At 51.8% G+C, this 22,178-nt stretch overlaps 1 protein-coding gene across 1 annotated transcript in view; it reads left to right on the top strand.

The window, feature by feature from the left end:
* LOC119963795 (mucin-1-like) overlaps nt 1-22,178 on the top strand; it is a 211,790-nt gene that overhangs the window by 37,902 nt on the left and 151,710 nt on the right. The window contains exons 5-7 of the mRNA XM_038793082.1: nt 8,263-8,319; nt 16,216-16,275; nt 19,073-19,132. Coding sequence (XP_038649010.1) covers nt 8,263-8,319; nt 16,216-16,275; nt 19,073-19,132 — 177 coding nt within the window. The remainder of the gene's footprint in view (nt 1-8,262; nt 8,320-16,215; nt 16,276-19,072; nt 19,133-22,178) is intronic.

Raw genomic sequence — 22,178 nt, 5'->3', positions numbered from 1 at the left:
CCTGCTGATTGCTACGCCTCTGCTGCCTTAATGACTCGAGAGGTTTGAGATCCTCGGCCTGCTTTATCGTGGTAATCTCATCCTGCCACTCAAACTCCCAGTGAGCTGCTGCAAGAACTGATTCTCACATTGCCTGGGGATGTTTTTGTTCTTTACTTTCTGACGTGACCATCAATTCACACGAAATGATTAGTAGAAGTGAAAGTGGCTTTAATAAGCTAGATCTGTGCCGGCCTGCGACTGCTCTGTACTGAGAGCTGCCTACAGGCTGCAGATCTATATACCTCCCCTGAGAGGGCGGAGCCCACAAGGGCACCAACATAATACAATACAATACAATACAGTGGTGAATTGTAGCAGCAATACGTTCACCACATTCACCCCCTGTTAAGAAATTGAAGTCCAGCAGGGGTGAAGTGGGCTCACAGACCGAGTCTGTCCGGCGCCTTGATCGTTCGCTGTGATCGCCTCAAGGTCCGGCTTGACTGCAGGCACGGGCATTGAACTTGTCGCTGTGGGCACGGGCATTGAACTTGTCGCTGTGGGCACGGGCGTTGAACTTGTCGCTGTGGGCACGGGCGTTGAACTTGTCGCTGTGGGCACGGGCGTTGAACTTGTCGCTGTGGGTATGGGTGTTGGGCTTGTTGACTCCGGGAGCGTGTCGCCTGGAGCTTCATCATGGTGTGTCGGCGATGGGGTAGGGGGAGGTGTAGGCGATGTAGGGGCGGGGCAGGGGCGGTGTTCAGTGTGGCGGGGGGTGGGGGGCGTAGGTGATGGTCGCTGGGGAACCAGCGGGTGCCAGATCCCAGAGGGAGACTGTATCTTGTCGACCGTCGCGGTGCGCCACGTAGGCATACTGAGGGTTGGCATGCAGGAGCCTCTTAACCAGGGGGTTGGACTTATGGCTCCTCACATGCTTCCGGAGGACGACAGGCCCCATGTCGTCAGCGAGACCCCGGAGATGAACTTCCTGAGGAAGACAAATAGACGGTCGTGAGGGGTCTTGTTCGTGGCTGTGCAGAGGAGCGCCCGAATGGAGTGGAGTGCGTTGGGGAGGACCTCCTGCCAGCGGGAAACTGGGAGACTTTGACCATAGGGCCAGAAGGACGGCCTTCCAGACCGTCGCGTTCTCCCTCTCCACCTGTCCGTTTCCCCGGGGGTTGTAACTGGTAGTCTTGCTCGAGGCAATGCCCTTACCGAGCAGGTACTGACGCAGCTCATCGCTCATAAACAAGGAGCCCCGGTCACTGTGGATGTTTAAGTGGGGAAACCGAGCAGGGTGAAGATGCTGGACAGGGCCTTTATTTCAGTGGCTGCGGTCATGTATCTTGTCGACCGTCCAGGGGATGGCAAAGGGGAAACGGGAGTACTCGTCAACGACATTGAGAAAATGCACGTTGCGGTCAGTGGATGGGAGAAATCAACGCTGAGGCGCTCAAAGGGATGGGATGTCTTCACCAGGTGGGCCTTCTCTTGCCGATAGAAGTGCGGCTTACACTCCGCGCAGACTTGGCAGTCCCTGGTCATAGCCCTGACCTTCTCGGTGGAGTAGGGCAGGTTGTGGGCCTTGATGAAGTGGAGAAGCCGGGTGACCCCCGGGTGGCAGAGGTCATCGTGGATGGCCCGGAGTCCGTCATCTTGCGCGTTGGCGCATGTGCCGCGGGACAGGGCATCCGGGGGCTCATTGTGCTTCGTAGGAGGATACACAATACCGTAATTATAGATAGAGAGTTCGATTCTCCACCTCAAGATTTTATCATTTTTGATCTTGCCCCGCTGTGTGTTGTTGAACTACCGACCGTTGGTCAGTGACGAGGTTGAACCTCCTACCGGCCAGAGGAGTGTCGAATCTCGGAGGTGTTGAGGGTACGGGAAAAGTGTTGCTCGTTTTACTGAGTGTGCTTTACACTCAATTGGCTCTGTTTATAACCTTGCGCTGGAGTCGCCAGGTATCCTTATGATACCGCCACGAGGTTCAAGTTCAAGTCCGGGTCAATGACTCAATACACCAGTTAGTAAGATTCAAATCAAGGCACGTTTATTATGTACACAGTAAGTCACTACTCATGCGACGAATACTAAGACTAAACTATTCCTAACACTATAAGCTGATACTTATCTTTGATAAGGGAACCCACTGGACCAGGGAACAATGGCCTCTTGTTTTGTCCTGAATCGTCAGGCTTCCCAACTGGTTCAGGTTAAAGGGTCAGGTCTATTCCCGTAGCGAGCGTTGATCAGACACTTACTTGCCAGTGTAGCTTTTGGCCAGGCCGTTCCTCGTTGTCAGGTTGTAGAGAGCTGCTGCAAAGGTGTTCTGTTGGGAGGGCCAGCTAAGAGAGCGAACAGGGGTCTCTTTCTTATACTGTTTTGGGTTTAGCACCCATCTGGGCGGACCCTCTATGAACTTGAAATTGATTGGGCCTCTTGCCAATCGATTTATTTGAATTTCCCCAATAACGGGGCTGTTTCCCGATTGCTGGGCGGTTCTTGGGGGCTGTTTGTATCTCATTGTCCAGGACTCCTGCTGGTGCTGAAGAGTCTGGGTTGACCTTTGTCATTTTCAACTGTATCTATTGTGCCCAGGAATCACCGGGAATCGCTTCATTAACATCGGCCAGTTTCAGTGCTGTCTGGTTTCTCTGCAGACAGAATACACAGGGAGATTCTGCAGCCTGCCTGTTTTCATTACATTGTCCAATTTTCCCTGCGTGCAACTCAATGTTCCATTTTGTATCCGGCAGTGGCCAATTTGGGTGGTTACAAAAGAAGGCCATGGGCTTGCCTGGTTAAGGGTAGCGGCCGGGGCGACATCCGACGTATCGCTCTCCACCTGGAAGGGGATGGACTTGTCCACCGTGCGCATGGCAGCTTTGGTAATATCTGCCTTGATGCGGCTGAAGGCCTGGCGGGCCTCAGTCGCCATGAGAAAGATGGCTTTGATAAGTGGGCGGGGCTTTGTCCGCATAGTTGGGGATCCACTGGGTGTAATAGGAAAAGAACCTCAGGCATCTTTTCAGGGCCTTGGGACAGTGGGGAAGGGGAGTTGCAGGAGGGGGCACATCTGGTCAGGGTCGGGCCCCAGGACTCCGTTTTCCATGACATAGCCGAGGATGGGCGAGTCGGGTTGTGCGTAAAACGCATTTCTCCTTGTTGTAGATGAGATTAAGGGCTTGGGCGGTTTGGAGGAACATCTGAAGGTTAGTGTCATGGTCCTGCTGATCATGGCCGCAGATGGTGACATTATCTAAGTACGGGAACGTGGCTCGCAGCCCGTACTGGTCAACCATTCGGTCCATCTTTCTTTGGAATACCAAGACCCCATTGGTGACACCGAAGAGCACCCTCAGGAAATGGAAGAGGTGGCCGTCTGCCTCAAAGGCAGTCTAATGGCAATCTTCCTGGCGGATCGAAAGCTGGTGGTATGCGAACTTCAGATCTACTGCGGAGAACACCTGGTAGTGTGCAATCAGATTAACCATGTCCGCTATCCGGGGGTGGGGCTACGCATCGAGGTGCATTTACCGGTTTATGGTCTGTCTGTGGCCCACAACCATCCGGTACTTTTCCCCGGTCCTGATGACCACCACTTGGGCTCTCCAGGGGCTATTACTGGCCTCGATGATCCCCTTCCTCCAGCCGCTGGACCTCTGACTTGATAAAAGTCCTGTCCTGGGCACTGTACCGCCTGCTCCTGGTGGCAGCGGGTTTACAGTCGGAGGTGAGGTTCGCGAAGAGTGAGGGAGAGGCGACCTTAAGGTTCGCGAGGCTACATACGATCAGAGGTGGTAGGGGCCCGCCGAACTTCAGGGTCAGGCTCCTGAGGTTGCACTGGAAGCCCAGTCCCAACAAGAGAGGGGCGCAGAGATGGGGAAGGACATAGAATTTAAAATTGGCATTCTCGGCGGCCTGTATCGCAAGGTTCGCGACACAGTACCCATGGATCTGCATCGAATGTGATCCGGAAGCAAGGGAGATTGTTTGGGATGCGGGAGAAATCTGGAGGGAACAGGGCCTACCTTGTCGGGATGGATGAAGCTCACCGTTCTCCCAGAGTCAAACAGACAGGTCGTCTCGTGCCCATTGACCTGGACGGTCATCATGGTGTTCTTGAGGTGCTTGGGCCATGACTGGTCGAGGGTGACAGCGCTAAGCTGCGGGTAGCCGGCGTGGTCGGTGGTCGCGGGGTGGTCCCATGATGGCGGCCAAGATGGTGGCCCTCATGAGTCGCACGTGTCGGGTAGGGTTAAAGATGGCGGCCCCCATGGATAGCACGAGGCGGATGACGTGTCAGAAGGGAGTGGTACCGACAGGCATGCAGCCACACTGCGGGGTCTGCAGGACTGTGAGTCTGTGAGTCGGGCCTGCGATTTTGGAACCTTGGGTCAGGCTAAGCAGACTTTGGAAAAATGTCCTTTCCCGCCGCAGTCACTGCAGGTCGCGTTCCGAGCTGGGCCATGCTGCCTGGGGTGCTGGTTCTGACCGCAGAAATAGCAGGGCGGCCCCTTGAGCCGCACGGCTCAGGCCTGGGACACCCTCGGGTCAGGTGATGGCCGTGCTTCTGATGCCCACGAGGAAATTGCGTGGTCGGAGGGGAAAGCGTTTCAGCTCTGGAAGGCTGCCTCTAACGAGATGGATAGTTTTACCGTCTCTTCGAGATCGAGGGAGCCCTTTTTGAGCAGACGCTGTCTGACATTGTTGGACCGGACTTCAGCCACACAGGTGTCCCGGATGGCGAGTTCCATGTGCTGCGAGGCTGTGATATCCTTGTAGTCGCAGTTTCTAGTGAGGACCCTCAGATCGCGTAGATATTCTTCCAGTGATTGTCCGCGGCGTTGACGACGTGTGGTGATGAGATGTCGCGCCAACACTTAGTTCAGCGGCCTCATGTAGTGTCTTTTCAGGATTGCGACCGCGTCTGCGTACGTGGTCGCGTCTTCGATTAGTACAGAGAATCTGTGGCTCACTCGGGCGTGGAGGAGACTCAGCTTCTATGCCTCGGTGATGGCGGGCGAGGAGGAGGCGGCAAGGTAGGCCTCAATGCAGCGGACCCAGTGTGAAAAGATTCCTTTGTCTTAAACTGCCCGAGGGTCGAGTTTCAATCGACCATGTTTGAGGGCGGCTTCCACTGCGATATCTTAGCTTATTAAATTGATGCGACCATCAATTCATACTAGAAGTGAACAGTGGTTTTAATCAGCTAGATCTGTGCCGGCCTGCGACTGCTCTGTACTGAGTGCCGCCTACAGGGCTGCAGATCTATATACCTCCCCTGAGGGGGCGGAGCCATAGCCGGAGCCCACAAGGGCATCAACATAATACAATGCAATGCAATACAATGGTGAATTGTAGCAGCGATACGTTCCGCACTTTCCACAGCTACAACACACTTGAGAATCACAACAGATATTCAGCAGAAAGCCAGGGACACTCCAGGTGATAAAACTCTCCCAATAAACCTTCCAGATTGAATAAGCATTAAACATACGGGGCTGGATTCTCCGTCAGTGGGATCCTCCGTTTCGCCGGCAGCGCACTCACTCCCGCGGATTTCCCGAAGGTGTGGGGGGTGCCCACAATGGGCAACCCCATTGGCTGGCTACCGGGACAGAGAATCCCACTGCTGGCGGGGGGGGGGCGTGCCGCACAGGAAAACGGATGTGGCCATGTGGAGAATCCCCCCTATGATTTTACTGACCGGCTGTTATCCACAGTCCCAGAACAATCTATCTCCGCACCCATCCTTATCTCACTTCTCACTGTCACTGACAGGGACACACATGGGCGAGTGACTGAGAACCAATGGTCACACAAGAAGATTTCTTACACACTGAACGATTCAGATCTGCAGTGCACTGCCCGAGATTGCAGCAAAGGCACATTCAATCTTGGTTTACAGAAGCTGATCCCACTAATTCTCGCCACTTTGTCTGCTTTTTCTTTTGCTTTCATGCTGTCCTTGACTTCCCTCGACAGCCATGGATGCCTTGTCCTCCCCTTTGCATCTTTCCTCCTCCTTGGGATGAATTTCTGCTGTGCCTCCCGAATAACCCCCCAAAGCTCCTGCCATTGCTGTTCCATTGTCTTCCACGCTAGGCTCCTTCTCCAATCAACTCTGGCTAGCTCCTCCCTCATGTCTCTGTGTTTACCCTTATTTAATTGTAATACCGTTACATCTGACTCCAGCTTCTCCCTCTCAAACTGTAGGGTAAATTCTATCACATTGTGGTCGCTATTTCCGAAGGGTTCCTTCACCTGAAGATCCCGAATCAAGTCTGCCTCATTACACATCACCAAATCCAGAATTGCCTGTTCCCTAGTCGGCTCTGTCACAATCTGCTCCAAAAAAATATCTCTTAGACATTCCACAAATTCCCTTTCTTGGGATCCACTACCAACCTGCTTTTCCCAGTCCACCGGCATATTGAAGAAGGGCATCTTGCTGGAACTGTAGGGGACCTTGGGGACCACTGTGGAGAGGTCAGCAGACCAGCTCCGGCCATGTCACTGGGAGCAGTGGACACGGCCGAGAGGTCAGCAGACCAGCTCCGGCCATGTTACTGGGAGCAGTGGACACGGCCGAGAGGTCAGCAGACCAGCTCCGGCCATGTCACTGGGAGCAGTGGACACTGTGGAGAGGTCAGCAGACCAGTTCCGGCCATGTCACTGGGAGTAGTGGACATGGCCGAGAGGTCAGCAGACCAGCTCCGGCCATGTCACTGGGAGCAGTGGGCACTGTGGAGAGGTCAGCAGACCAGCTCCGGCCATGTTACTGGGAGCAGTGGACACGGCCGAGAGGTCAGCAGACCAGCTCCGGCCATGTCACTGGGAGCAGTGGACACTGTGGAGAGGTCAGCAGACCAGTTCCGGCCATGTCACTGGGAGTAGTGGACATGGCCGAGAGGTCAGCAGACCAGCTCCGGCCATGTCACTGGGAGCAGTGGACACTGTGGAGAGGTCAGCAGACCAGCTCTGGCCATGTCACTGGGAGCAGTGGACACTGTGGAGAGGTCAGCAGACCAGCTCCGGCCATGTCACTGGGAGCAGTGGACACTGTGGAGAGATCAGCAGACCAGCTCCGGCCATGTCACTGGGAGCAGTGGACACTGTGGAGAGGTCAGCAGACCAGCTCCGGCCATGTCACTGGGAGCAGTGGACACTGTGGAGAGATCAGCAGACCAGCTCCGGCCATGTCACTGGGAGCAGTGGACACGGCCGAGAGGTCAGCAGACCAGCTCCGGCCATGTCACTGGGAGCAGTGGACACTGTGGAGAGGTCAGCAGACCAGCTCCGGCCATGTCACTGGGAGCAGTGGACACTGTGGAGAGGTCAGCAGACCAGCTCCGGCCATGTCACTGGGAGCAGTGGACACTGTGGAGAGGTCAGCAGACCAGCTCCGGCCATGTCACTGGGAGCAGTGGACACTGTGGAGAGGTCAGCAGACCAGCTCCGGCCATGTCACTGGGAGCAGAGGATGCTGCGGACTGGTCGGTTGACTAGACCAGCCACCACGTGCCAGGCATGAAGACTCAATCTGGAGGTGCCAAGCCTCTGAGGTGACCTTGAGTGAGCCGCCTGCCCACATGCTGTCCGTTGCCATCCCATCACCCCCATACCCAAACCAGCAGCTGTGGGAAGCTCTTTAATTGGCCAGTTATGGGCTTGAATTAACAGCCAGGCTTAAAGGGCAGCCTCGATATTCCCTGTCCATACCCTACTTGCAAGGGGTCCGTGATGTGAAGTGTACACAGGCCTTTCCTCTTCCCTGTCGGTTTTACAATGGAACTCCCAGCCCACTGCAGCCAATCAAATGAATCCCTGCGAGGTGTGGCTGTCAGACTCACTGACAGACCCGGTCAATAATAATAATAATCTTTATTAGTGTCACAAGATTACATTAACACTGCAATGAAGTTACTGTGAAAAGCCCCTAGTCGCCACATTGCGGCTCCTGTTCAGGTACACAGAGGGAGAATTCAGAATGTCCAAATTACCAACAGCACATTCTATGGGCTTGTGGGAGGAAACTGGAGAACCCGGAGGAAACCCACATGGGGAGAACATGCAGACTCCGCACAGACAGTGACCCAAGCCGGGAATCGAACCTGGGGCCCTGGTGCGGTGAAGCAACAGTGCTAACCGCTGTGCCGTCGTCTGCTCATATGCATACTTAGTGTGGTTCAAACCTCGGCCGAACCCAGCCTCTGAGTGACACATTTCACATTTATTGAGGGCTTCTCTTGTTTTTTTTACTTTGCACAGCTACAACGGCCCGAGGAATCACTACAGATATTCCGGAAAGAACCACGGAGGCTCCAGGTAATAAAAACTCTCCCTGTAAACCTCTCAAATTTAATAGCATTAAATATATGATTTTGCACAACCAACCTTATTTCACTTCTGCCTTGTATCAGGTTAATGTGAGAGAGCAAACCCCAGGGTCAGTCTCGTCTTTAACAGTAATCAGGATGACAGGTCCGAGCTTGTGCCCTCTATCGTTATTGATCAATTCTTCTGAGGCGATCAACCTGTCCAACAACACTGACATGATCTAAATCGCAGAGTCAGAGCTCAGAGCTGTTAATAAGTTTTAGCAACAAGGAAAAAGCATTCATTGATCCATTTTTATGAAACATGCAATGCTATTTAATTCCTCCTTAGCGTCACACAGGCAGCCTGCTGATTGCTACGCCTCTGCTGCCTTAATGACTCGAGAGGTTTGAGATCCTCGGCCTGCTTTATCGTGCTAATCTCATCCTGCCACTCAAACTCCCAGTGAGCTGCTGCAAGAACTGATTCTCACATTGCCTGGGGATGTTTTTGTTCTTTACTTTCTGACGTGACCATCAATTCACACGAAATGATTAGTAGAAGTGAAAGTGGCTTTAATAAGCTTGATCTGTGCCGGCCTGCGACTGCTCTGTACTGAGAGCTGCCTATAGGCTGCAGATCTATATACCTCCCCTGAGAGGGCGGAGCCCACAAGGGCACCAACATAATACAATACAATACAATACAGTGGTGAATTGTAGCAGCAATACGTTCACCACATTCACCCCCTGTTAAAAAATTGAAGTCCAGCGGGAGTGAAGTGGGCTCACAGACCGAGTCTGTCCGGCGCCTTGATCGTTCGCTGTGATTGCCTCAAGGTCCGGCTTGACTGCAGGCACGGGCATTGAACTTGTCGCTGTGGGCACGGGCGTTGGGCTTGTTGACTCCGGGAGCGTGTCGCCTGGAGCTTCATCATGGTGTGTCGGCGATGGGGTAGGGGGAGGTGTAGGCGATGTAGGGGCGGGGCAGGGGCGGTGTTCAGTGTGGCGGGGGGGTGGGGGGCGTAGGTGATGGTCGCTGGGGAACCAGCCGGTGCCAGATCCCAGAGGGAGACTGTATCTTGTCGACCGTCGCGGTGCGCCATGTAGGCATACTGAGGGTTGGCATGCAGGAGCCTCTTAACCAGGGGGTTGGACTTATGGCTCCTCACATGCTTCCGGAGGATGACAGGCCCCATGTCGTCAGCGAGACCCCGGAGATGAACTTCCTGAGGAAGACAAATAGACGGTCGTGAGGGGTCTTGTTCGTGGCTGTGCAGAGGAGCGCCCGAATGGAGTGGAGTGCGTTGGGGAGGACCTCCTGCCAGCGGGAAACTGGGAGACTTTGACCATAGGGCCAGAAGGACGGCCTTCCAGACCGTCGCGTTCTCCCTCTCCACCTGCCCGTTTCCCCGGGGGTTGTAACTGGTAGTCCTGCTCGAGGCAATGCCCTTACCGAGCAGGTACTGACGCAGCTCATCGCTCATAAACAAGGAGCCCCGGTCACTGTGGATGTTTAAGTGGGGAAACCGAGCAGGGTGAAGATGCTGGACAGGGCCTTTATTTCAGTGGCTGCGGTGATGTTGAGGCAGGGGATGGCAAAGGGGAAACGGGAGTACTCGTCAACGACATTGAGAAAATGCACGTTGCGGTCAGTGGATGGGAGAAATCAACGCTGAGGCGCTCAAAGGGATGGGATGTCTTCACCAGGTGGGCCTTCTCTTGCCGATAGAAGTGCGGCTTGCACTCGCGCAGACTTGGCAGTCCCTGGTCATAGCCCTGACCTTCTCGGTGGAGTAGGGCAGGTTGTGGGCCTTGATGAAGTGGAGAAGCCGGGTGACCCCCGGGTGGCAGAGGTCATCGTGGATGGCCCAAAGTCAGTCATCTTGCGTGTTGGCGCATGTGCCGTGGGACAGGGCATCCGGGGGCTCATTGAGCTTCGCAGGAGGATACACAATACCGTAATTATAGATAGAGAGTTCGATTCTCCACCTCAAGATTTTATCATTTTTGATCTTGCCCCGCTGTGTGTTGTTGAACTACCGACCGTTGGTCAGTGACGAGGTTGAACCTCCTACCGGCCAGGTAGTGCCTCCAATGCCACACAGCTTCCATGATGGCTGAAATTCCTTTTCCACAGAGGAGTGTCGAATCTCGGAGGCGTTGAGGGTACAGGAAAAGCGTTGCTCGTTTTACTGAGTGTGCTTTACACTCAATTGGCTCTGTTTAATCACCTTGCTCTAGAGTCGCCAGGTGTCCCTATGATACCGCCACGAGGTTCAAGTTCAAGTTCGGATCAATGACTCAATACACCAGTTAGTAAGATTCAAATCAAGGCACGTTTATTATACACACAGTAAGTCACTACTCATGCGACGAATACTAAGACTAAACTATTCCTAACACTATAAGCCGATACTTATCTTTGATAAGGGAACCCACTGGACCAGGGAACAATGGCCTCTTGTTTTGTCCTGAATCGTCAGGCTTCCCAACTGGTTCAGGCTAAAGGGTCAGGAGTGTCTATTCCCGTAGCGAGCGTTGATCAGACACTTACTTGCCGGTGTAGCTTTTGGCCAGGCCGCTCCTCGTTGTCAGGTTCAGAGAGAGCTGCTGCAAAGGTGTTCTGTTGGGAGGGCCAGCTAAGAGAGCGAACAGGGGTCTCTTTCTTATACTGTTTTGGGTTTAGCACCCATCTGGCCGGACCCTCTATGAACTTGAAATTGATTGGGCCTCTTGCCAATCGATTGATTTGAATTTCCCCAATAACGGGGCTGTTTCCCGATCGCTGGGCGGTTCTTGGGGGCTGTTTGTATCTCATTGTCCAGGACTCCTGCTGGTGCTGAAGAGTCTGGGTTGACCTTTGTCATTTTCAACTGTATCTATTGTGCCCAGGAATCACCGGGAATCGCTTCATTAACATCGGCCAGTTTCAGTGCTGTCTGGTTTCTCTGCAAACAGAATACACCGGGAGATTCTGCAGCCTGCCTGTTTTCATTACATTGTCCAATTTTCCCTGCATGCAACTCAATGTTCCATTTTGTATCCGGCAGTGGCCAATTTGGGTGGCTACAAAAGAAGGCCATGGGCTTGCCTGGTTAAGGGTAGCAGCCGGGGCGACATCTGACGCATCACTCTCCACCTGGCGGCTTTGGTAATATCTGCCTTGATGCGGCTAAAGGCCTGGCGGGCCTCAGCCGCCAGCGGGAAGATGGTGGCTTTGATCAGTGGGCGGGGCTTTGTCCGCATAGTTGGGGATCCACTGGGCGTAATAGGAAAAGAACCCGAGGCACCTTTTCAGGGCCTTGGGACAGTGGGGAAGGGGAGTTGCAGGAGGGGGCGCATGCGGTCAGGGTCGGGCCCTAGGACTCCGTTTTCCATGACATAGCCGAGGATGGGCGAGTCGGGTTGTGCGTAAAACACATTTCTCCTTGTTGTAGATGAGATTAAGGGCTTGGGCGGTTTGCAGGAACATCTGAAGGTTAGTGTCATGGTCCTGCTGATCATGGCCGCAGATGGTGACATTATCTAAGTATGGGAACGTGGCTCGCAGCCCGTACTGGTCAACCATTCGGTCCATCTTTCTTTGGAATACCAAGACCCCATTGGTGACACCGAAGAGCACCCTCAGGAAATGGACGAGGCGTCCGTCTGCCTCAAAGGCAGTCTAATGGCAATCTTCCTGGCGGATCGAAAGCTGGTGGTATGCGGACTTCAGATCTACTGCGGAGAACACCTGGTAGTGTGCGATCTGATTAACCATGTCCGCTATCCGGGGGTGGGGGTACGCATCGAGGTGCGTTTACCGGTTTATGATCTGTCTGTGGTCCACAACCATCCGGTACTTTTCCCCGGTCCTGACGACCACCACTTGGGCTCTCCAGGGGCTATTACTGGCCTCGATGATCCCCTTCCTCGAGCCGCTGGACCTCCAACTTGATAAAAGTCCTGTCCTGGGCACTGTACCGCCTGCTCCTGGTGGCAGCGGGTTTACAGTCGGAGGCGAGGTTCGCGAAGAGTGAGGGAGAGGCGACCTTAAGGTTCGCGAGGCTACATACGATCAGAGGGGGTAGGGGTCCATAGTACTTCAGGGTCAGGCTCCTGAGGTTGCACTGGAAATCCAGTCCCAACAAGAGAGGGGCGCAGAGATGGGGAAGGACATAGAATTTAAAATTGGCGTTCTCGGCGGCCTGTATCGCAAGGTTCGCGACACAGTACCCCCGGATCTGCATCGAATGTGATCCGGAAGCAAGGGAGATTGTTTGGGATGCGGGAGAAATCTGGAGGGAACAGGGCCTTACCTTGTCGGGATGGATGAAGCTCACCGTTCTCCCAGAGTCAAACAGACAGGTCGTCTCGTGCCCATTGACCTGGACGGTCATCATGGAGTTCTTGAGGTGCTTGGGCCATGACTGGTCGAGAGTGACAGCGCCAAGCTGCGGGTAGCCGGCGTGGTCGGTGGTCGCGGGGTTGTCCCATGATGGCGGCCAAGATGGTGGCCCTCATGAGTCGCACGTGTCGGGTAGGGTTAAAGATGGCGGCCCCCATGGATAGCACGAGGCAGATGACGTGTCAGAAGGGAGTGGTACCGACAGGCATGCAGCCACACTGCGGGGTCTGCAGGACTGTGAGTCTGTGAGTCGGGCCTGCGATTTTGGAACCTTGGGTCAGGCTAAGCAGACTTTGGCAAAATGTCCTTTCCCGCCGCAGTCACTGCAGGTCGCGTTCCGAGCTGGGCCATGCTGCCTGGGGTGCTGGTTCTGACCGCAGAAATAGCAGGGCGGCCCCTTGGGTTGGGTGGGCAGCCGCACGGCTCAGGCCTGGGACACCCTCGGGTCAGGTGATGGCCGTGCTTCTGATGCCCACGAGGAAATTGCGTGGTCGGAGGGGAAAGCGTTTCAGCTCTGGAAGGCTGCCTCTAACGAGGTGGATAGTTTTACCGTCTCTTCTAGGTCGAGGGCGCCCTATTTGAGCAGGCGCTGTCTGACATTGTTGGACCGGACTTCAGCCACATAGGTGTCCCGGATGGCGAGTTCCATGTGCTGCGAGGCTGTGATATCCTTGTAGTCGCAGTTTCTAGTGAGGACCCTCAGATCGCGTAGATATTCTTCCAGTGATTGTCCGCGGCGTTGACGACGTGTGGTGATGAGATGTCGCGCCAACACTTAGTTCAGCGGCCTCATGTAGTGTCTTTTCAGGATTGCGACCGCGTCTGCGTACGTGGTCGCGTCTTCGATTAGTACAGAGAATCTGTGGCTCACTCGGGCGTGGAGGAGACTCAGCTTCTATGCCTCGGTGACGGCGGGCGAGGAGGAGGCGGCAAGGTAGGCCTCAATGCAGCGGACCCAGTGTGAAAAGATTCCTTTGTCTTAAACTGCCCGAGGGTCGAGTTTCAATCGACCATGTTTGAGGGCGGCTTCCACTGCGATATCTTAGCTTATTAAATTGATGCGACCATCAATTCATACTAGAAGTGAACAGTGGTTTTAATCAGCTAGATCTGTGCCTGCCTGCGACTGCTCTGTACTGAGTGCCGCCTACAGGGCTACAGATCTATATACCTCCCCCGAGGGGGCGCAGCCATAGCCGGAGCCCACAAGGGCATCAACATAATACAATGCAATGCAATACAATGGTGAATTGTAGCAGCGATACGTTCCGCACTTTCCACAGCTACAACACACTTGAGAATCACAACAGATATTCAGCAGAAAGCCAGGGACACTCCAGGTGATAAAACTCTCCCAATAAACCTCCCAGATTGAATAAGTATGAAACATCCAGGGCTGGATTCTCCGTCAGTGGGATCCTCCGTTTCGCCGGCAGCGCACTCAGTCCCGCGGATTTCCCGAAGGTGTGGGGGGTGCCCACAATAGGCAACCCCATTGGCTGGCTGCCGGGACAGAGAATCCCACTGCCGGCGGGGGGGGGGGGGGGGGGGGGGGGGGGCGTGCCGCACAGGAAAACGGATGTGGCCATGTGGAGAATCCCCCCCATGATTTTACTGACCGGCTGTTATCCACAGTCCCAGAACAATCTATCTCCGCACCCATCCTTATCTCACTTCTCACTGTCACTGACAGGGACACACATGGGCAAGTGACTGAGAACCAATGGTCACACAAGAAGATTTCTTACACACTGAATGATTCAGATCTGCAGTGCACTGCCCGAGATTGCAGCAAAGGCACATTCAATCTTGGTTTACAGACGCTGATCCCACTAATTCTCGCCACTTTGTCTGCTTTTTCTTGTGCTTTCATGCTGTCCTTGACTTCCCCCGTCAGCCATGGATGCCTTGTCCTCCCCTTTGCATCTTTCCTCCTCCTTGGGATGAATTTCTGTTGTGCCTCCCGAATAACCCCCCAAAGCTCCTGCCATTGCTGTTCCACTGTCTTCCCTGCTAGGCTCCTTCTCCAATCACCTCTGGCCAGCTCCTCCCTCATGTCTTTGTAGTTGCCCTTATTTAATTGTAATACCGTTACATCTGATTGCAGCTTCTCCCTCTCTAACTGCAGGGTAAATTCAATCACATTGTGGTCGCTGCTTCCGAAGGGTTCCTTCACCTGAAGATCCCGAATCAAGTCTGCCTCATTACACATCACCAAATCCAGAATTGCCTGTTCCCTAGTCAGCTCTGTCACAAGCTGCTCCAAAAAAACATATCTTAGACATTCCACAAATTCCCTTTCTTGGGATCCACTACCAACCTGATTTTCCCAGTCCACCGGCATATTGAAGAAGGGCACCTTGCTGGAACTGTAGGGGACCTTGGTAAGACGGCACCTGGAGCCCTCTGTACACTTTTGGTTGTCTTACTTATCGAGACACATTCTTGCATTGGAGGCCATTCCAGAGGATTTTCACCAGACTGGTCCCTGGGATCAGTCGTTTATATTGTGAGGAAACATTGAGCAGGTTTGATCCATACTCATTGGAGTGAGTAGTGAGCCGAGGTCTTAGTGAAACATCCAAGATTCTGAGGGAGTTGGGGCTTGACAGGGCTCATACTGCGGAGGACGTTTTGTGTCATGGGGAATCCTGGATCTGTGGGGGAGCCCTTCTTTAAGATGGAGATAAGGAGGAATCACCTCTCAGAGGGTGGTTAGCCTTTGGTATTCACTTCCTTAGCAAGCGTGGAGGCTGGGTCATTGAATATATTCAATGTTGAGTGAGAATTTTGATCTACATGGGCACAGGTAGGAAGATGAAACTTGGGCCACAATCAGTGGCTTCACTGAATGACAGAGCAGGCTCAAGGGGCCAGAAAGTCTATTCCTGCTCCGGAGCGGGATTCCCAGCTGTGTGTTTCCCGGCAGCGGGAGGCGAGCAGCTTGTCCCTGGGGGTGAGATTCTCTGTTCCCGCCGCTGTCAATGGGAATTTCCATCGAAACCCCCCCACGCTACCGGGAAACCCTTCAAAAGGCGGGAAGCCAAGGCTTGGCATATTTGTAAGGCAGAGTCAGATACATTCTTGATTCACAAAGAATCAAAGGTTATCAGGAGTTGTGTGGTGTCGAAGTTACAATCAGGTCAGTCATGCTCTGACTGCACATCTTCCATCCGGGAGGGAGTCCGGCCTTGGGGAGCTGGTGCCTATTGAAGTTGGCCGCCAGCTCTCCAGTCCCTCCAGCCACACTGCAGCAGTGACCCGCATTCCAGTTCCAGCTGAACCCGACTTGAGACCTGCCTCCTTGTCCACACCCTGAGATTGGCAGCCAATGGCAACCCTCCACTGCCAAAACCACTAAGAAACAGGCTGAGGGTGAAGCAGCAGCTGATCATGAAGCAAGGGCCTGACTGTGGGTATGGGGCACACATGATGCTGAGGTGCTATCCTGCAAACTCCGAGTGGACCATAGGAACACAACCCCGAAATAAATGTGCATGTTCCTTTACTTTCCAGGTTCAGTTACCGACACAGCTATTGGAACAAAGCTTCAGCCAAGTACCGGAGAGATTCCAGGTATGAAATCACCCAATAAACATGTCAAATTTAATAACCTTTAAGTCAATTAAGTTTCGAGTTGGGTGAGGGAGAAGCATTATAAACATTGCAGATGATACAAACCTGCCTCGGTGCTGGATTTGTTCTATTTCTTGACAAGTTCTTTGGCAATTTTTCATTTTGCCTCAGCCTTTCCATGCCACTGGGGATAGTATCGTGATGATGGTAGTCATGAATTTCCCGACCCTTGGTGGATCAGCTGAATTCTTCACTTGTGAGCTGAGGGCCACTGCCACTCATCACAATGTTTGGAATGCTGTACCGGCTGAACTCGGCTTTCACGCGTTCTACTGTTTTGCTTATTATCATTGAAGTCAGCTGGTCTACTCCGCAAAATAGATCTTACAGCGACAAGGTAATCAGTTCCTGGGAAGGTGAAAAAGCCTCCTTCCCAATTCAGAAATGGTCTATCTGGGATGTGATGCGACATCAAGGTTTCGCAGGAGTGTTTGTCTTTTTTTTATTATTCATTCTTCGACAGGGGTGTAACTTTCTGGGTCAGAATGTGTTGCCCATCATGAATCATCCTCGAGATGGTGGTATTATTAAGTTGCCTCTTAGTCTTAGAAAGTCCAGTAGATGCAAGCCGTGCCTCTCCGGCCTTTTGTCAGAAGACACCACAACCCATCGCTTGCAATCTAGTAAATCTTTTTAAAATTTAGAATACACAATTTTAGAACAGAGAACATAGAACAGTACAGCACAGAACAGGCCCTTCGGCCCTCGATGTTGTGCCGAGCAATGATCACCCTACTCAAACCCACGTATCCACCCTATACCCGTAACCCAACAACCCCCCCTTAACCTTACTTATTAAGGTCACTAAGGGCAATTTAGCATGGCCAATCCACCTAACCCGCACATCTTTGGACTGTGGGAGGAAACCGGAGCACCCGGAGGAAACCCACGCACACAGGGGGAGGACGTGCAGACTCCACACAGACAGTGACCCAGCCGGGAATTGAACCTGGGACCCTGGAGCTGTGAAGCATTTATACTAACCACCATGCTACCCTGCTGCCTATTTTAGTTTTCAATTGAGGGGCAATTTAGCGTGGCCACTCCACCTACCCTGCACATCTTTGGGTTGCGGGGGTGAGAACCACACGAACACAAGGAGAATGTGCAGACTCCACACGGGCAGTGACCCAGGTCGGGACCGAATCTGGGCCCTCGGCGCCGTGAGGCAGCAGTGCTAACCATTGTGGCGACTTAATCTAGTAAATCTGGTCTGAACTGCATCTCATGAATTTACACCTTTATTTAAATGAGGAGTATACACAGCCCTCCACATGTCCAATAATCTTATTGTCACAAGTAGGCTTACATCAACACTACAACAAAGTTGCTGCGAAAATCCCCTAGTCGCCACACTCCGGCGCCTGTTCGGGTACACAGAGGGAGAATTCAGAATGTACAATTAACCGAACAGCACGTCTTTCGGGACTTGTGGGAGGAAACTGGTGCTCCCGGAGGAAACCCACGCAGACCCGGGGAGAACGTGCAGATTCCGCACGGACAGTGGGCCAAGCTGGGAACTGAATCTGGGATCCTGGCGCTGTGCAGAAACAGTGCTAACCACCGTGCTACTGTGCTTCCCTGATTGACACATCTAAGATTGTGAGGGGTGTTGACAGGATCGATGTGGAGAGGATGTTTCCTCTTTTTGGAAAATCTCGAGCGAGGTTAAAAATGGAGGTCAACCATTTTGGACCAAGAGGAGAATTTTACTCTCTCACAGGGTCAGAAGCTTCTGGATCTCTCATCTTCGAAAGGCGGTGGAAGCCAAGGCTTTGAATATGTGTAAGACAGAGTGAGATAGATTCTTGATTAACAAAGGGCCAAAGGTTATCAGGAGTTGTGTGGAGTCGAGGTTACAATCAGATCAGTCATGCTCTCACTGAATAACGTAGCTGGCTCGAGGGGCCGAGTGGCCTATCCTAGATCCCAATTCATATGTTCATATGTATGTATGTAACTGGGCTATTAGCAATAATGATAAGAATACGTAAGGTCAGCATGGATTTCTGAAAGGGAAATCAGAATAGATATGGGGGAGCCAGTGGGTGTGGTGTATTTGGATTTTGAAATGCTTTTAATGAGGTCCCACACAGGAGGTTAGTGAGCAAAGTACATCAGATTGGGGGTGAAATACTGGCATGGATTGATAATCGCTGAATGGCAGAGAGCAGGAATAATTTGTAGGTTAGCAGGTTGTGATTAGTGGGCAGTTGTAAGGACACTGCGCCAGATATGGACAATCTATATCAATGTGTTGGTGTGGGAACCAAATTGAATATTTCCAAGTACGCTAATGGAACAGATTTTATCCCCACCGAATACAGCAGCACGGCTGCCACAATACAGTCTAACAAACATTGATTGGTGTCAGGCAGCAAGTCCGTCCCTCACCCGGGAGGGAGTCTGGCCTTGGGGAGCTGGTGCCTATTGAAGTTGGCCGCCAGCTCTCCAGTCCCTCCAGCCACACTGCAGCAGTGACCCGCATTCCAGTTCCAGCTGAACCCGACTTGAGCCCTGCCTCCTTGTCCACACCCTGAGATTGGCAGCCAATGGCAACCCTCCACTGCCAAAACCACTAAGAAACAGGCTGAGGGTGAAGCAGCAGCTGATCATGAAGCAAGGGCCTGACTGTGGGTATGGAGCACACATAATGCTGAGGTGCTATCCTGCAAACTCCGAGTGGACCATAGGAACACAACCCCGAAATAAATGTGCATGTTCCTTTACTTTTCAGGTTCAGTTACCGACACAGCTATTGGAACAAAGCTTCAGCCAAGTACCGGAGAGATTCCAGGTATGAAATCACCCAATAAACATGTCAAATTTAATAACCTTTAAGTCAATTAAGTTTCGAGTTGGGTGAGGGAGAAGCATTATAAACATTGCAGATGATACAAACCTGCCTCGGTGCTGGATTTGATCTGTTTCCTGACGAATCTTTGGCATTTTTTCATGTTGCCTCAGCCTTTCCATTGAACTGGGAATAGTACGGTGATTATGGTAGTCATGAATTTCCAATCCTTTGTAAATCAGCTGAATTCTTCACTTGTGAGCTGAGGGCCACTGCCACTCATCACAATGTTTGGAATGCTGTACCGGCTGAACTGGGCTTTCACACGTTCTACTGTTTCGCTTATTATCATTGAAGTCAGCTGGTGTACCGCACAGATTAGTTCTTACAGTGACAGGGTAATTAGTTCCTGGCAAAGTGAAAAGGCCTCCTCTCCATTCAGACACGCTGTTTCTGGGATGTGTTGTCGGTCCATCCGCCGTGTGGGTAGAGAGACAATTCCAGGATTTTGACCCAGCGATGGCAAAGGTTCAGCGATATATTCCTAGTCAGGGTGGTGGGTGGCTTGGGTGAGGGGTGAACCTCCAGGTGGTGACGTTCCCAAGTTTCTGTTCCCCTTCTCGATAGATGATAGTGGTCCTGGGGGGTAGAAGAATCAACTCCAGTTGTGGAAAGGCATGACATACCAAATGGGTCAACAAACGAGGCTTCAAACGAGCTTAGAAATAAAAAAAGGACAATCACACTACTGGGAATATAATTGACATCCCCAAATAGTGAAAGGGGAGAGCAGAACAAATATGTCGGCACATCTCTGCACAAGAGGGCAATAATAGGAGGAGACTTTAACTATCCTAACGTCCACTGGGAATCAAACAATATAAGAGGAGCTGAGGGAGAAAAAACTCTGCAGTGTGTCCAGGAAAATAGTTTCAACCAATAAGTGACAAACCCCACCAACGAAGATGCAATTCGAGACCTAGTCTTGGGGAACGAAGAAGGGCAAGTTGGTGAAGTGACAGTTGGTGACTAAATTGGGGCGAGTGGCTTAGTGTGGTAGATTTAGCATAGTTATGGAAAAGGACAGTGATAAAATATCAGTAATAGTGTTGAACTGGGGGGGAAGGGAAATTTTCCAGTAACGAGTAGGGACATGGGCAAGGAAGTCATGCCAGCATTGCGAGAGGCTAGATCTGCAGAAAACCAGTGGGAAGCACTAAAAGGAGAGATCTTAAAGATACAAAGTAGGCAGTGGTACTGCCAAATCGAGACCTCCCCTGGTTGTCGAGAGGAATACAGGGGAAGATCACACAGAAAAAGAAAGAGTCGAATAGGCCCAAAGAACTGAGCAGTGCTGGTCGCCGAGACTAGTGGAGAAAGTGCACGGACAAAGTCAAAAAGGAAATAATATATCAAAGAGAGAGCATCAAAAAATATTAGCAAGTAAAGTTAAAGAAAACGCAAAGATGTTTTCCCAATATATGAAGGGTAAAGGTTAATTGAGGTAAAAGTGGGACCAATCAGTTGTGAAGAGGGGGACTTGTGTATAGATGCAGAGGCTGAGGAAAGGGTTTTAAATAAATATTTGTTCTCCTTGCTTTTTTTCAGAATTTTAGAGTTCCCAATTATTTTTTTCTCCAATTAAGGGGGAATTTAGCGTGGCCACTCCACCTAACGTGCACATCTTTGGGTTGTGGGGGTGAAACCCATGCAGACACGGGGAGAATGTGCAAACTCCACACGGACAGTGACCCGGAGCCGGGATTCGAACCGGGTCCTCAGCGCTGGAGTCCTAGTGCTAACCACTGCGCCTCATGCCGCCCTTTGTTCTCCTTGTTGACAAAAGAAATGGATGATGCAGATGCAGAAGCCCAGGAGGAACACTCTTGAGATATTGGATGGGGTAATCAGAGACAGAGAGGAAGTATTTGAAGGGTTGGAATCATTGCAAGTTGATAAATTGCCAGGCCCACATAGGTTGTTTCCAAGGCTACTGAAGGAGGTCAGAGAGGAGGTACCAGATGTTCGGAGAATGATTTTTGAATCCTCACTAGACACAGGGGAGGTATCGGAGGACTGGAGAAATGCAAACGTGGTTCAATTGTTCAAAAAGAGATTGAAGGAAATGCTGAAGAATTATAGGCCAGTTAGTCTTAAGTCAGTTGTAGGAAAATTAGTAGAATCAATCCTGAAGGATGGGATTAACTGTCACTGGGAAAGGCACGGACTAGTCAGATATAGTCAGCATGGATTTGCTAAAGGGAAGCCTTGCCTCACAAATTTGATTGAATTCTTTGAGGAAGTGACGAGAAGGGTTGATGAAGGTAGTGCAGTGGATGCGGTGTATATGGATTTTAACAAGGCGTTTGACAAAGTCCCACATGGCAGACTGGTCAAGAAAGCCTATGGGATACAGGGTAATGTTGCAAACTGGATAAAAAGTTGGCTTAGTAACTGGAAACAAAGGGTAATGGTTGATGGCTGTCCTTGCAATTGGAAGGTTGTTACAAATGGTGTTCCACAGGGGTCGGTGTTGGGACCTTACTGTTTGAGTTGTACATTAACAATTTGGACGTGAACATCAGGAGCACGATTGGGAAATTTGCAGATGACACAAAGTTTGGCCGAGTGTGGACAGTATAGAGGATAGTTATAATCTCCAAAATGATATAGATTGGTTGGTGAAGGGGGCAATAAGGTGGTGGATGGAATTTTACACAGAGAAGTGTGAGATCAGCATTTAGGGAGGTCAAACAGTTACAGAGATAAATGGGAATGTACTAAAAGGGGTCGATGAAGTGAGAGATCTTGGCGTAAGGGTACACGGGTCCCTGAAGGCAGCAGTTCAAGTAGACAAGGTTATTAAGAAAGCAAATGGAATGCTCTCCTTCATTGGCAGAGACATAGAATATAAAAGGATATAATGTTGGAATTGTATAAAACACTGGTAAGGTCACAACTGGAGTATTGTGGGCGGTTCTGGTCACCAGGAAGGATGTTATTGGTCTGGAGGGAGTGCAGAGGAGATTTACAAGAATGTTGCCAAGGC

Source organism: Scyliorhinus canicula, chromosome 3 (genome assembly GCF_902713615.1).
Source record: "Scyliorhinus canicula chromosome 3, sScyCan1.1, whole genome shotgun sequence".
Classification (NCBI taxonomy): Eukaryota; Metazoa; Chordata; class Chondrichthyes; order Carcharhiniformes; family Scyliorhinidae; genus Scyliorhinus; species Scyliorhinus canicula.
Note: the sequence above shows the minus strand (reverse complement) of the source record. Positions and strands in the feature narration are given on the sequence as shown.